Source organism: Miscanthus floridulus, chromosome 13 (genome assembly GCF_019320115.1).
Source record: "Miscanthus floridulus cultivar M001 chromosome 13, ASM1932011v1, whole genome shotgun sequence".
Classification (NCBI taxonomy): Eukaryota; Viridiplantae; Streptophyta; class Magnoliopsida; order Poales; family Poaceae; genus Miscanthus; species Miscanthus floridulus.
This window is the reverse complement of record NC_089592.1, coordinates 25,908,273-25,921,998: the sequence shown is the minus strand read 5'-3', so window position 1 is coordinate 25,921,998 and position 13,726 is coordinate 25,908,273. Positions and strand designations below refer to the sequence as shown.

Below are 13,726 nucleotides of genomic sequence, written 5' to 3'. Positions count from 1 at the left end.
CATCATGCTTTTCTTAGGATGGGTGTTTCCAACTTGTTTGCTGGCTTGACAAGAGCTACAAAGCTTATCCTTTTCAAACACAACATCTTTCAAGCCTCTAACTAAGTCATGCTTAACCAATCTATTCAATTGTTTCATTCCAACATGACCAAGCCTTCTATGCCATAACCAACCCATGCTAGACTTAGTGAACAAGTATATAGATAATTTAGCTTCACTAGCATTGAAATCAACCAAGTATAGATTCTCATATCTAAAGCCTTTGAAGATCGAATTAGAGCCATCTACACTTATGATCTCTACATCATCTACCCTAAATATGCATTTGAATCCAAGATCATACAATTGAGCCACGGATAGCAAATTAAAGTTTAAGCTCTCTACTAGCAATACATTAGAAATACTCATGTCATTGGATATTACAATTTTACCTAAGCCCCTTGACCTTGCCTTTGCCATTGTCACCAAATGTGATACTATCATAACTATCATTGCCATTGGTGTTGATTGAGTTGAACATTCTTGCATCACCGGTCATGTGTTGAGTGCACCCACTATCAAGAACCCAATGCCTTCTTCCAGCTTTGTAATTGACCTACAAAAGAAGATCAATTCTTTTTAGGTACCCAAACTTGCTTGGCTCCTTGAAGGTTAGTGACCAAGCTCTTTGGCACCCAAATGCTTTCTTCTTTGAGCCCATCCATGGTTTACCAATGAACTTAGCATTTACACCATTTACACCCTTGGTAAAAATATAGAAAGACTCATGCTTAATGAATGATACATTAGCATTTTTGCTCTTGTTGATGCATTCATGCTCTTTATGACCAACTTGCTTGCAACTAGTGCAAAATCAACCATTATTCTTCATAAAACTAGTCTTGTGAGAAGCAAAGGCCGCCTTGCCTTTCTTAGGGGTATAGCCCAATCCCTCTTTGTAGAGAGAAGCTCTTTGGCTACCCAAGCACATAAGCAAGCGGTCCTCACCACCATAGGCCTTAGCCAAGGTGTGAGTGAGCTTATTGACCTTCTTCTTGAGGTTCTCATTCTCAACCATTAGTGAGGCATCACAAGTGAAACCATCACTACTAGATGAGGTGGAAGTAGAAGTACTACAAGAAGGGTTAGTGGGAGCGACAATGATAGGCATAGATAATGATTCATCAATTATATCACAAGTTAAGCCTACATCACAAGTCTCAACAAGCTTCTTTTTATTTTGCTCATCAAGCAAAGAGGAATGAGCCTTTTCAAGATTCTTTTAGGACTTGCCAAGCTTCTCATGGGCTTCCTCTAGCCTCTCATGAGATGCATTGAGCTCATCAAAGGCTTGCTTAAGGGTTTTTAGTTCCTTACGCAAGCTTTTGCATTCCCTTCTCTTAATGCCAAAGTGTTCTTTAGCATCTTCTAGCATGTCAAATAGTTCATCCTTAGTAGGTTCATCATCATCACTATCACTATCATTTTTATTTTCATTTTTATTAACATGTTCCTCATCACTTCCATCATCACAAGTTTGTACCTTAGTGGCCTTAGCCATGAAGCAGGATGGAGTGTCGAAGAGAGAAGTCTTCTCATTGATAGCAATGCTTGCAAGTGCCTTCTTCTTGATGGTCTTGTCATCATCACTATCATCATCATCACTTGAGGAAGCATCACTATCCCAAGTGACCACATATGAACCACCCTTCTTCTTCTTGAAGGTCATCTTATCCTTCTTCTCTTTCTTTTCCTTCTTGTCCTTCTTCTTGTCATCATCTTTGTCGCTATTGTATGGGCATTGAGCAACAAGATAATCTTTGCTTCCACAATTGAAGCACCTTATTGACTCTTCTTTGTTCTTGGATGAAGACTTATTTCTTCTAGCATGGTAGCCCTTCTTCATCATGAACTTGCTAAATCTTTTGACAAAGAGAGCCATCTTCTCATCATCATCATCCCATGAGCCATCATCTTCACTTGATGTTTCTTGCTTTGCCTTGCCCTTGGATGATGTGACCTTGAATGCCATGCTCTTCTTCTTCTCATCCTTCTTCTCATCTTTCTTCTCCTTATTTTCTTCCTTCTCATCATCATCTCTATATGTATCATCGGTCATTATATCTCCAAACACTTGGTTTGGTGTCATGGTGTCCAAACCACTCCTCACTAGAATAGTGACCAATGTGCCAAATCTTAAAGGCAAACATCTCAAGAACTTGTGGGAGAAGTCCTTGTCCTTTACCTCTTCTCTAAGTGCTTTGAGATTATTGACAAGCACTTGAAGCCTATGGAACATCTCCGGCACACTCTCATCCTCCTTTATTTTAAAGATTGCAAACTTCTCTTTGAGAATGTATGCCTTTGTGCCCTTCACGGCTTGAGTGCCCTCAAATGATTCTTCCAACTTCTTCCATGCCTCATGAGTTCTCTCAATATTCTTGATTTGCTCAAAAGTTCTCTCATCTAAAGCATCATGGATGGCACTAAGAGCAATGTCATTATTTTGGAGTAGCATTTCTTCGGCGGCGGTGGGAGTATCTTCATCTTCAATCTCAATCTTTGTCTCTACCACCCTCCAAACTTTCCTATTGATTGACTTGATATAAGTTGTCATCTTAGCTTTCCAATAAGGATAATTTGAGCCATCAAATTGGGGTGGCTTCTTGGTGTTGTTGATTTGAGCTATTTTTACACCGAAGGTTGTTAAGCCTTAAATCACGGTGACCTCGGCTCTAATACCACTTGAAAGGTCCTAATGGCTAGAGGGGGTGAATAGCCTATTAAAAATTTCTACAACAACACTTAACAAACCGGTTAGACAATTATGAGGCGAAGCGAGTGTTGCGCTGGCCTACTAAAAATGCAAGCCATCTACCACAATTCTAGTTTATGTAGTTTCTATCCACACAATAACTATGTCACTACACTAAGTTAGTGTGCTCTCAAAGGCAAACTAAAGAGCCAAACTAACCAAACTAACAAGCTCTCACAACTAGCTACACTAAAGAGCTTGACAACTAGTTTGCGGTAATGTAGAGAGTGAGCAAGATGGTTATACCACCGTAGTCGAGTAAGGAGCCAAACAATCACAAGAATGAATACCAATGAAGACCAATCACCTCGGAATCAAATGATGACAAAATGATTTTTTACCGAGGTTCACTTGCTTGTCGACAAGCTAGTTCTCGTTGTGGCGATTCATTCACTTGGAGGTTCACGCGCTAATTGGCATCACACGCCAAACCATCAATAGGGTGTCGCACAACTAATACAAGATGAGGATCACACAAGCCACGAGCAATTTACTAGAGTACCTTTTGGCTCTCCATCGGGGATAGGTCAAGAACCCATCACAATCACCATGATCGGAGCCAGAGACAATCACCAACCTCCGCTTGATGATCCTCGCTGCTCCAAGCCATCTAGGTGGCAGCAACCACCAAGAGTAACAAGCGAATCCCGCAGCGAAACACGAACACCAAGTGCCTCTAGATGCAATCACTTAAGCAATACACTTGGATTCTCTCCCAATCTCACAAAGATGATGAATCAATGATGGAGATGAGTGGGAGGGCTTTGGCTAAGTTCATAAGGTTGCTATGTCAATGCAAATGGCCAAGAGAGTGATCTTGAGCGGGTCATGGGGCTTAAATAGAAGCCCCCACAAAATAGAGTCATTGTACCCCTTCACTGGGCACTACTCGGGGTGACCGGATGCTCTGGTCAGATTGACCGGACGTAGGACCCCAGCGTCTGCTCGTGCGATGCATGCCACGTGTCATCGGCTTCAAATGCTATTCACCCAATCTCAATGGTCAAGTGATGACTGGACGCACTACTGCAAAGTGACCGGACGTTGGACCTCAGCGATCGGTCGTTTCCAGTAAGCATCTAGAAAGGAGAAATCACAACCGGACACGTCCGGTCATGCTGTATCGGACTCACCCAGCATCCGGCCACTCGGTGTCTCCTCTGTGCACTGCCACGTCAGCGAGACCGGATGCAGCCCTCCAACATCCAGTCACTAAGTGACCCAGCATCCGGTCAGAGACCGACACCAGCGTCTTTGCTGCTTCTACTGACCGGACGCGCCGGTCCTTCCGAGACCAGCGTCCGGTCACTTACAGTGACCTCTGTCTTTTCTGTATAGGGAGTCGGTGTTACCATCGGACTATCCGCACTCTACGGGTGGACACTCCACCGGTGAAGTTCTGAACCTTTGCTCAAATGTGCCAACCACCAAGTGTATCACCTTGTGCACATGTGTTAGCATATTTTCGTAAACATTTTCATGGGTGTCAGCACTCCACTAGATGCTAAATACATATGTAATGAGTTAGAGCATCTAGTGGCACTTTGATAACTGCATTTTGATACGAGTTTCACCCCTCTTAATAGTACGGCTATTGATCCTAAATATGATTACACTCACTAAGTGTCTCGATCACCAAAACAAAATGGCTCCTATAATTTATACCTTTGTCTTGAGCCTTTTGCTTTTCTCTTTCTTCTTTTCAAGTCCAGGCGCTTGATCATCACCATGGCATCACCATCATCATGTCATGATCTTTATTTGCTTCACCACTTGGAATGTGCTACCTATCTCATAATCACTTTGATAAACTAGGTTAGCACTTAGGGTTTCATCAATTCACCAAAACCAAACTAGAGCTTTCAGGCGGCCATCCCGTACTCGATGGCGTGGGCAACAAGACTAGGCAGCGCCCGTATACACACACTCTCTCTCTCTCTCTTTCTCTCTGACTTGTAAGGCCATCTCCTTCAACTATAAAAGGGGATGCGCTCTCTCCTAAACGACCCGATGACTCGAGGACTCGACGGCTACACAGGCTACCGAACATGGTCTCAACAGCTTGCAAGCTTGGGCACACAGAGACGCACACAGAGCACACGCTCCGACACTTAGCATACGTTTGAACCCCCGTCACTCTCTTCCACTCGGACTAGAGTCCGACCGGCCTTTTACACCCCCACTTCATTCCTCACTTGTTTGTAACCCCACAACAAACTTCGAGCACCTGAGCTCAGGAATAAAGTCACCAACCGACCTCAACTGGACATAGGGCCCGTTGCCTGAACCAGTATAAATCATGTGTCATTGAGTCCTAGGCCACATCCGATTACAACATACGACAAAACTATAAATATTTACTTGTTGGCCACATTTCGCACCGACAGGAAGAGATGCTACTCACTTTGTCGCTTGTGCCACATTTGTACCAACCGTTTTAACTTTTAGCAAGTCATATAATAGCCCTGTTCGCTTGTCTTATAATCCGTACTTTTCAGCTTGTTTTTTCAGCCAGAACATTATTTTTCTCTCACAACAAATTAGCCGAAATAGTGTTTTGGCTTATTTTTTCAGCGAAGCGAACGGGACCAATGACTTTTATAATACATGTTGCGATTTGTGTTTGTATTTCATCCGTTGGATGTACATACATGTACATGAGTATCAAAGTATGTACTATAAGTTTATTTTTTAAAAATCGATGTATGAGAGTAAAACAAGCTGTACGGCATATACTAATATAAGTTTATACTATTACTATCACGAAATTATTCTCCACTCTAACTGCAGAACTCCAACCCAATTTAAACAAATTTTGCCCAAAACCACATTCGCCCAATTTTCAAGTTGAGCCCGGATTCGGTCTAAATTGGGCCTAGAGCTATCCGGGCTTTGAGCCTGGCCCATCAAACAGGCTTGGTTCGGGTAAACAGATCTGGTGCGCTTAACCGACCCGAACCCCGGCGCATCTCTCAGCCAGCCACCGCTTCCTTCTCTGTTTCCCCTTCCTCTCGGCTCCATCCAGCCTCGGATCCCCAACCGCAAGAACAGCAAGAATCGGCGGCGGCGATGGTGTGCGCTAAGTGTAAGATTATCCCTCCCTTCCTCCCGGTAGTTGATGGTGTGCATCCCCGATTCCTTTTTGCCCTAGAGGACTCGTGCTGGGATCTGTACCCTTTTTTCTTCTTCTTCCTGTTTTTCCTTATATAAGAAAGTGCTGGTGGAATTTGGGATGCAGGCGAGAAGAAGCTCGGGAAGGTGATCGTGCCTGACAAGTGGAAGGAGGGCGCCAGCAACACCAACGAGAGCGGCGGCCGCAAGATCAACGAAAACAAGCTCCTCTCCAAGAAGAACAGGTCAGCTCTCCCCTCATCCTCCCTTCCCCTGCCCCTGTCGAGCCTTCTCCCCTACTACTAGTAGTTCTTTGCGGTCAGGGTTGGGCTGACATCACGCGCGAATAGCTGATGCCTGTTGCTTGGGCTCCCAATTTCGTTTTCTGGGATACCTTCAACAGATCAGGGTAGAAGCTTTGGTTTTCATTAATAAAGAGGCAAATCACCAGAGTTAATGGCTCTACTAGTCATGAAGATAGTATACAGTAAGTCAGTAACCAATCAATCAAACAAATTGTTTGCTGGTCCAACTCAATGGACAGGCTGGTAGACTTGATTTCTTGAATTTTGAGCCACCTAAATCATTTAATTTTAGAATATTGTGTTAGCCCTCATTTTTCCCCCTTAAAGCCTTCAACTGAATCAGACTGATAGTATGTCGGTTGTACAAGAGTACAAGCTCTTGTTCTTGACAGTTTGGTACCACGATGGTGGTAGCATGGTAACCTAATGCCCCCTCAAAGTTTCCCCCCAAAAAAAAGTTCCAAAAAAAGCCCCCTCAAAGTTTATCTCTCTTCAATGCAGGGCCGTAGTAAGGATGGCCTCCTTAGTTCTTAACTGAATAGATAGTGAATTATTTGTTGCAAGTGTCACAGATCTGGAAGACAACAAGGCACATGTTCCACAAGGATTTCTTTCTATAAATGATAAACTTTGGTCTTATCGGAGAAACTGTCATGCTAACTGTTGTCTCGGTTAACATAGGAATATGAAGAAACCACCTTCCAAATTAATGAATGTTTCATTACTAGTTGTGGGAATACACAGGGGAGATAGAAAAGGTGAGAAGGAATATGAGTTCTGATGTTGTAAGGTACGGAAACAGGTGCTAGCTAGGGTTTCATATGGATATGGGGTGGTAGGGGATAAGGATTTCCAGTTTTTATTTAGGAATCTTTAATCAAAATTCATATTTATTTGATCCTTATGTTCAAGCAAGGTGCTCTTGAATTTCCATGGAAATATCATGTGTCACCAGTGTGTGGCTGATATCCTGTTTGTTTGGCCAGGAGTCAAGATCTGTTCCTTCTAAATATGTTGCTTAAAATTTTAACTGAGTTTTCTGTATCTACGGATTCTTTAGCCTCATTGGATATTTTCCAGAACAAGCTATATGTTTTTGTTCTCTATTGAAATCACAGTATGTTCTTTTTTGTAACTTAATATTCAAATCACATCTGTTGTCCATTGAAGGTAATATTTGTGATTGTGGTCTAATTCTACACACTTCTGCTTAATCACAGGTGGACTCCATATGGAAACACCAAATGTATAATCTGCAAGCAACAGGTGCACCAGGACGCAAAATATTGCCACACCTGTGCTTACTCGAAAGGTAAGAAACACACTAGAAAGGGAACATGGTAAATGAATTATAAGTGCATTGACACATTCGAAGTATCACTATCATATAGTTCATGACTTAACAAAATGCTTCTGAAATTAGTTAATTCCTTATTCTGATCATAATATTGATTTTTTTTCCAGGAGTGTGCGCAATGTGTGGGAAGCAAGTGTTGGACACGAAGCTCTACAAGCAAAGCAACGTGTGATCATATAGCTGTACTATATTGCTAATACAATCGAGCTGTCAACAATAGTTGTGTGTTAACAAAGTATGTACTTGACTAACAATTCTGGAACATTAAATGTCTCCAAAATCAAAGCTCCAGTGACTTTATGCGAGTTTGTGTGTTGCATCACAGAGAATCTGTTGTGGCTATTGCAACTAAAAGTGGCACATTTTGTGTTTTGACAACTGTATCTAGCATAAATTTCATTTTAGAATCAGAATTCCTATGGCCTCCATGACAGCAGTTTCTGAAGAGGTTTCCATTTCTGAGTATTCTGTTCGCTTCAAATGAAGACACATTCTCAGAGGTTTTACAATTCTTCACTGCTAATGGTTCATTTTGTCTGAACAATGCTTCTTGTTTGCTGCTACATTACTGGTACAGTTAGTCTGAACGATGCTTCTTGTTTACTGCTACATTACACATAAAGACGGACACTATAACCTGTCAAATGGACTGCCACAATTGTGAGATGCATCAACCATGGCCGGGTCAGCCTACAAGGCTACAGCTAGCTATATAGTTCTATGATATGAAGCAGAAGCACATGAGACTAAGCTACATACTACAATGGACAAGGGAAATGAAATATATCCAATGCTTGGAATTTTATTTCTTGACGCAGAGTGAGGTTCTAACTTAGGTTTTCTGGTTGAGCACATGACGGAGCTGAATCTTCTGGCTCTCCATCCGAGCTTCTAGGAGCTTTGCCTTCAGGCTCTGCCTCTGAACCATCTCCATGCAGCCTCTGAAACCCCGGTTGAACTGGCTGTTCATTGAGTCTGGTGAGCTCCATTGCGCTGTGCTAGGGGTGCTGTCTCCCATATCTAGATTTGAGCCTTTGGCAGTAGAGTACACACCATTTGGAAGACTTGCACTTGATAATCTCCCATTTATCATCTCTGGAACATCTTTTGTACGGAGTTCACAGTTTTTCAGTGGAGATGACTTCCACAGCTTTGATATGGCGGACTCTTTCTTCTTGGACTGTTTCATGTCTGTCAGGTACACATTGCTCAAGTCATCACACAGTTTGTTGATCTGCTCACCCTCAGAATCGTTTCCACTGGTCCATGAAATTCTGTCAAAGATCTTGTTGACTGAAGGTTCGCTTCCATATGGTGAGTGGCTTGAACCTTGCATCTCTTCATGGCTCATGGTCTCCCAGCTGCTTCCATCTTCCGTGTCGCTCTCATCAGAATGGATTCCATCTGGGAACAATTTGTCTCGATTTTCCAGAAATATATCAGTTGTTGGGCTAGCTTCTTGGATTTCTTTCTTTGGGCATGGTTCAGTTTCCTTTGTCTCTGTCTCTTTGCTTGGGCGTAGCTCTTCAAAGATGGACAGTATATCTTCTGATGCTCTTGGTAGCTCATACGTGAATTCAACCTCTTGGTCTCTGGCTGACCCAATGGCCTGTACAATGTTGTGTGCCGCCTCAACAATTGTGCTGTCTCCTTTGGAAGAGATGAAAGTTGAAATGAAAGCCTCCACATCCTCCTGCAGTTTGCTCAACTGTTCATATTTGGCCTCAAGAGTGAGCTTGGCATCCACAAGTTTCATCTGCACTCGCTCCTCACGCCACACCTCAGCCATCTGTAGCAATTTCCTATCCTCATCCAGCTCACCCCGCAGTTTGACAGAATCCTGTTTCAAGGCTTCGATCTCTGAATTGTGTTCCTCTATCTCCCTCACTAGCTTGTTGCACACCTCCTCCGTGAGTTCCCGTGTCTTCTGCTCGCTGTCATACTCCTGCAATAGCTGCTTCGCGGCCATTTTGACCTCTTTCAACTCATCAACAAGCTTGAAGTTAATAGTCTCCAACTGCCTCCGGTTCTTTTTCTCATGCTCCAGATCAGCCTTCATATCTTCAAGAATTGCTCGAACTTTCTTGTGCTCTCTGTTCCGCCAAGCTGCTTTCTCCTCTGCGAGTTTCTTGAACAAGTGATCAAGTTGCTTCTTGGCCGAAAGCCGCTCAGCTTCTAGCTTGCTCACCCTATCCTGCGCCTGCTGAAGCTCCAACTCAAGGCTAGCAACATAGCTGCCCCCTTTCTGTTCCTCAACAAGATTTAGTTGGCTAGCAATCACATAGGCACCATCTGGTTCTATGCTCTTTATGTTTATATGCTCCCATTTTGTTGCATCCTCCACACCAGAGGAAAGACGAAGGTGTACCTGCATGGTTAAATCCACTGAATTAGCTTGCAGTATGGAACCAAAAAAGATAGAAGCAATTTAGGTGCGAGTGATTTCTGGTTATACCTTGTGGAGCTCTCCACTATGTGGCCCCAGGACAGAGTTGGGGCTTGAAATGTCTTTTTTCAGACTATGGTGGTAACTAAGAGGATTCTTGCTCAGAAGGTGAGTTTGTAGATGTCTCGGTATATGCTGTCATATAAGTGAAATCAACAAGTTAATATGAATGATCAATCAACTGCCACAAAGCAGAAAAAAAAACTTGTTCCATCTCTAACCAGCAACAAGACATCAATACATGGATAACGATTTGATAGCGCCCTCAGATTTACCCATCCTCAAAGTTACAGCCTAAAGTAATTTCTTTAAAATGACAAAGCAAAGATCTGAATTCTGACGAAAAAGGAGACATAAGAACAAGATGAACTGATCTCGTTATTGCACGTATAAATCTTGGGGAGTGGATCATTCAGATCCTATCAGCAAATAGGATGAATGACAAACGAAAGAGTTGTATGAAACCGCCATACCATCTTCTGAAACCAGGATCTACTGCTCATGCCATGAATGGCAGTGGCATACTGGCATTGCAACCAAGATGGGTAACTCACTCAAGTGGAAACTGAACACATGACCGAGTTTACACCGAATATCACTTGGCAAGGTAGCAGTAGTGACTCCAGTAAATAGGCAAGGCACCCACGCACCACAAGCACGGGTAGCTGGAGGAGACAGGCTGGTTACTCTCACATCAAGAACCCTAGAGAGGTAATGTACATCCGTGCGTGCTTAATTGCACGGCACACCGATGATTCAATGAGCCAGGAGCAGATCACAGGCTGTGTGTATCACAAGGAACGCGCCCATGGCCTGAGCAATAAATGTCACCCGCCGACACTGAGACGGGAGCGATTATTATATTATAAAAGATGAAAGAGAGCAATGAGAAGGAACGCCGCCATAAATGGGGATCTGGACTTCGATTCCGCCGCCGTGCGACGCCGTCGGCAACGGCTAGTAACTGCTTGCCGCCACGAGCTAGAACGGAGGGAGGCTAGAGAGCGGAGTGGTACGGTGGGCAGGCGAGTACGGCGGCTTGATGAGGGAGGGCGTCGCCTCCCGCCGTCCTGGATTCGCCTCCCCGTACGCCGAATCCGAGCGAGGATCCAGCAACATTCGAGCGGGAGCAGCTTAATTCGACCTAAAAATTCGAACTTCCTTTTTTTTTCTTCTAACGGGCGAGCACGGAGTGGGAGATGCGCGTACCTCGAGGCCGACACGGGAGGCGGCGTCATGCTGGCCAGCGGCGGGTGCCTCCTCGGGTGGCCGCAGCCGCCACACCGCCGCGGCCAGGCGCCTGACGGAGGAGGAGGGCGGGTCTCCACGCGGCCTCTCCGCGCCGGCATTGCCCTGGCCGCTAGGCGCGGCCCAACGGAGATGCGGGGTCTCGGGGCCGCCGCGGCGGGCAGCGCCAGCGCCGGCGCCTGCGGCGGCAGCGGGGGAGGTAGGTAGTGTGGCTTTGAGCGGGCGGCGGCGTCGGAGGCGGCGGGGCGGCGCGGGTGGAGCGGAGGAGGCGGCGGCGGGGCGGGAAGCGGGCGGCATTGGCTGTGGGACCTGGGGTAGGGTTGCGGCGGTGTGAAGGGGCGGGGCTGCAGACTGAGGCCGGAGGAGAGGCAGAGAGTGAGAGATGTTGGAGGCGAGAGAGCAAGAGGGGGGTGGAAGCGACAACGGCAGAGAATTAAGTGTGGGTGTGGGTGTGGTGTGTGGTGTGGGGGGGGGGGGGGGGGGGGGGGGGGGGGGGGGGGGGTTCTGTAAAGATGTTGGCATTTATGAGGAGCATGTGTCGTAGTACCTGGTATTTTCTGATTATGATCCTAATATTTTTTTATAACACGCATATAATTATATACTCACTTGTATGGATTGTAGGTTGTTTTAACTTTTTATATTCATTGCTTTTATTACTATGATATCAAGATAAAATATATATATATCTATATATAATATAGTAAAAACTATTTATTTAGAAAAATTAAAATAATTATAATTTGAAGCGGAGGAAGTAATAATCTCTCTCTATTATAAAGCTAAACCCTTACAAGTTCAATCTCTAAATGCAAGTTCTATCCCATAGCGACTCTTTTGTAAAGACGGAGGAAGTGTGTCCCACTGTGTTCACATATATCCTTGGCGATAGATTTAAAAAATGGTATTACAAGAAATAGAAAATATTGTATTATCTAAGGTGGCTTAGGGATGAATTTAGGGCTGTTTATCAGGGTCCATCGAACCTGATAAAATTTATATATTCTCTAATAAAACACTGTTGAAATAAAAAATCTATGTGATATAATAAAGTTGACTCTGACGATATTGACGGCCACCTAGTTTGCTTATGTTGCTCTAGGTGACACTCTCCTGCCTAGCTAGCAAAGTAGCAATCTAGCCATAACGGCCTGGTCAACAAATTAGTGATAGATGCACATTTACCATGAGGAGGTGGCTCACATGTCACAAGTAGGGGAGCATGAAAACATATTTGATGAGAGGCAATAAGGCAGCAAATCATTAATTATCTTTATGGAATCGGACAGCTAGGTAACATAGCAAGTAGCACGCACTCTTACCCTAACCCTTGAGGTGTCTGGGTTAAAACCTGGGTCATGAATATTTAAGTACTTGTACGCATGCATCTATCACCGTCTCCATGAAAGATTTTTTGACACTTTGGCATTTCACCCATCATCGAAAACTAGTTTCGCACTTTTAACATCCCGCAAAATAGTTTTGCTAGTTTGCCATTATAAAACATGTGCAATCCGCCGGAATGCCATTTGGTGACTTTAGATCTCAAAAAAAATGAAAAACGAAGTTTTCTTCCACATTTACCCCCTTGCCCTTTTCCTTCTTCTTTCATGTGAGAGCACACAGACTGGACAGAACCGAGGGAGGAGAAACGGATCGAGCGAGGCACAGGCCTGCCACCACGCCGCTAGCTAAGGCCTGCCACCTCTTCAGTTTCCTTCTGTCGAACCGCGTCGTCTCCTTTCTCCGTATGCGAGCCGCTCCTCTACTTTTCTGCCCGAACAGAGGAGGGCGCGCTGCTTCCGTCCGCCGGTGTGAAGGCCACCGGTGCACCTCGCCAGGAACCTTAGCCGCCGGCCTCGCCCTCTCGCCGTCTCCTTCGCCCGCCGCCACGAGCATGCTCCACTCTGCCTCCCCTGTTCCCTCGCCGCGACGTGTCCGAGCGCGGCCTCGGCGGACGCACCCCCACGGCAGTGCCGCGAGCCTCCAGCGACGCCCGCCCGCCCCCCATGGCAGCACTGCCCGCTCGCCTTCGCCATGCAGAGTCGTGTTCCCACCAGCGAGGCATGGTGGCTGCAGTAGAGACCTCGGGGCCGCCGGGCTCGTAGGCCGCTTCTTCGGCGCCGGCGAGCACATCAACAAGAGTCGCGAGGTGGACGACCTAGCCCCGGCGAGGCTATTCGTGGGCCTGCCCATCGACTCGGCCACGAACGGGCACGGTGAGACCGAGGGCCATCAGCGAGGGCCGGCCTCGGCGAGCCATGTGCCGACGACGCCACGGCACATCGGGAACGTGATGGCCACACCGTCGCGACTGGAGTTGGAGCAGTGCCCGCAGAGGCAGATGTGCTCCCACGGCACGAGTAGCACCGTCGTCGGCCTGACCCGGCAAGCCCCGCACCTGAGGTTCAGGTGTGCCGACGTCGCGGCTTCCCCCGCCGAAAGGCGAGCCGAGCGCGATGGCC

General features: G+C 45.7%; 2 protein-coding genes across 2 annotated transcripts; one reads left to right on the top strand and one right to left on the bottom strand.

The window, feature by feature from the left end:
- The first annotated feature begins 5,752 nt into the window (after positions 1-5,752).
- LOC136501321 (uncharacterized) lies at positions 5,753-7,909 on the top strand. The gene is made up of 4 exons (XM_066496831.1): positions 5,753-5,879; positions 6,033-6,150; positions 7,431-7,522; positions 7,675-7,909. Exons 1-4 carry the CDS (start codon positions 5,864-5,866, stop codon positions 7,737-7,739), a joined length of 291 nt encoding a protein of 96 aa, XP_066352928.1. The 5' UTR covers positions 5,753-5,863; the 3' UTR covers positions 7,740-7,909.
- A 188-nt stretch (positions 7,910-8,097) lies between these two features.
- LOC136501320 (uncharacterized) lies at positions 8,098-11,665 on the bottom strand. Its single transcript, XM_066496830.1, has 3 exons — positions 11,223-11,665; positions 10,023-10,148; positions 8,098-9,935 (listed from the first exon to the last, which is right to left on the bottom strand). Exons 1-3 carry the CDS (start codon positions 11,556-11,558, stop codon positions 8,400-8,402), a joined length of 1,998 nt encoding a protein of 665 aa, XP_066352927.1. The 5' UTR covers positions 11,559-11,665; the 3' UTR covers positions 8,098-8,399.
- Positions 11,666-13,726: the final 2,061 nt, after the last annotated feature.

Coding starts and splice junctions, on each gene's coding strand:
- LOC136501321 (XM_066496831.1), top strand. Junction 6,151..7,430: donor CTCCTCTCCAAGAAGAACAG/GTCAGCTCTCCC, acceptor GCTTAATCACAG/GTGGACTCCATATGGAAACA. Junction 7,523..7,674: donor CACCTGTGCTTACTCGAAAG/GTAAGAAACACA, acceptor TTTTTTTTCCAG/GAGTGTGCGCAATGTGTGGG.
- LOC136501320 (XM_066496830.1), bottom strand. CDS start 11,558: ATGCCGCCCGCTTCCCGCCCCGCCGCCGCCTCCTCCGCTCCACCCGCG. Junction 10,149..11,222: donor CCTCCCGTGTCGGCCTCGAG/GTACGCGCATCT, acceptor CTTATATGACAG/CATATACCGAGACATCTACA. Junction 9,936..10,022: donor ATAGTGGAGAGCTCCACAAG/GTATAACCAGAA, acceptor TTAACCATGCAG/GTACACCTTCGTCTTTCCTC.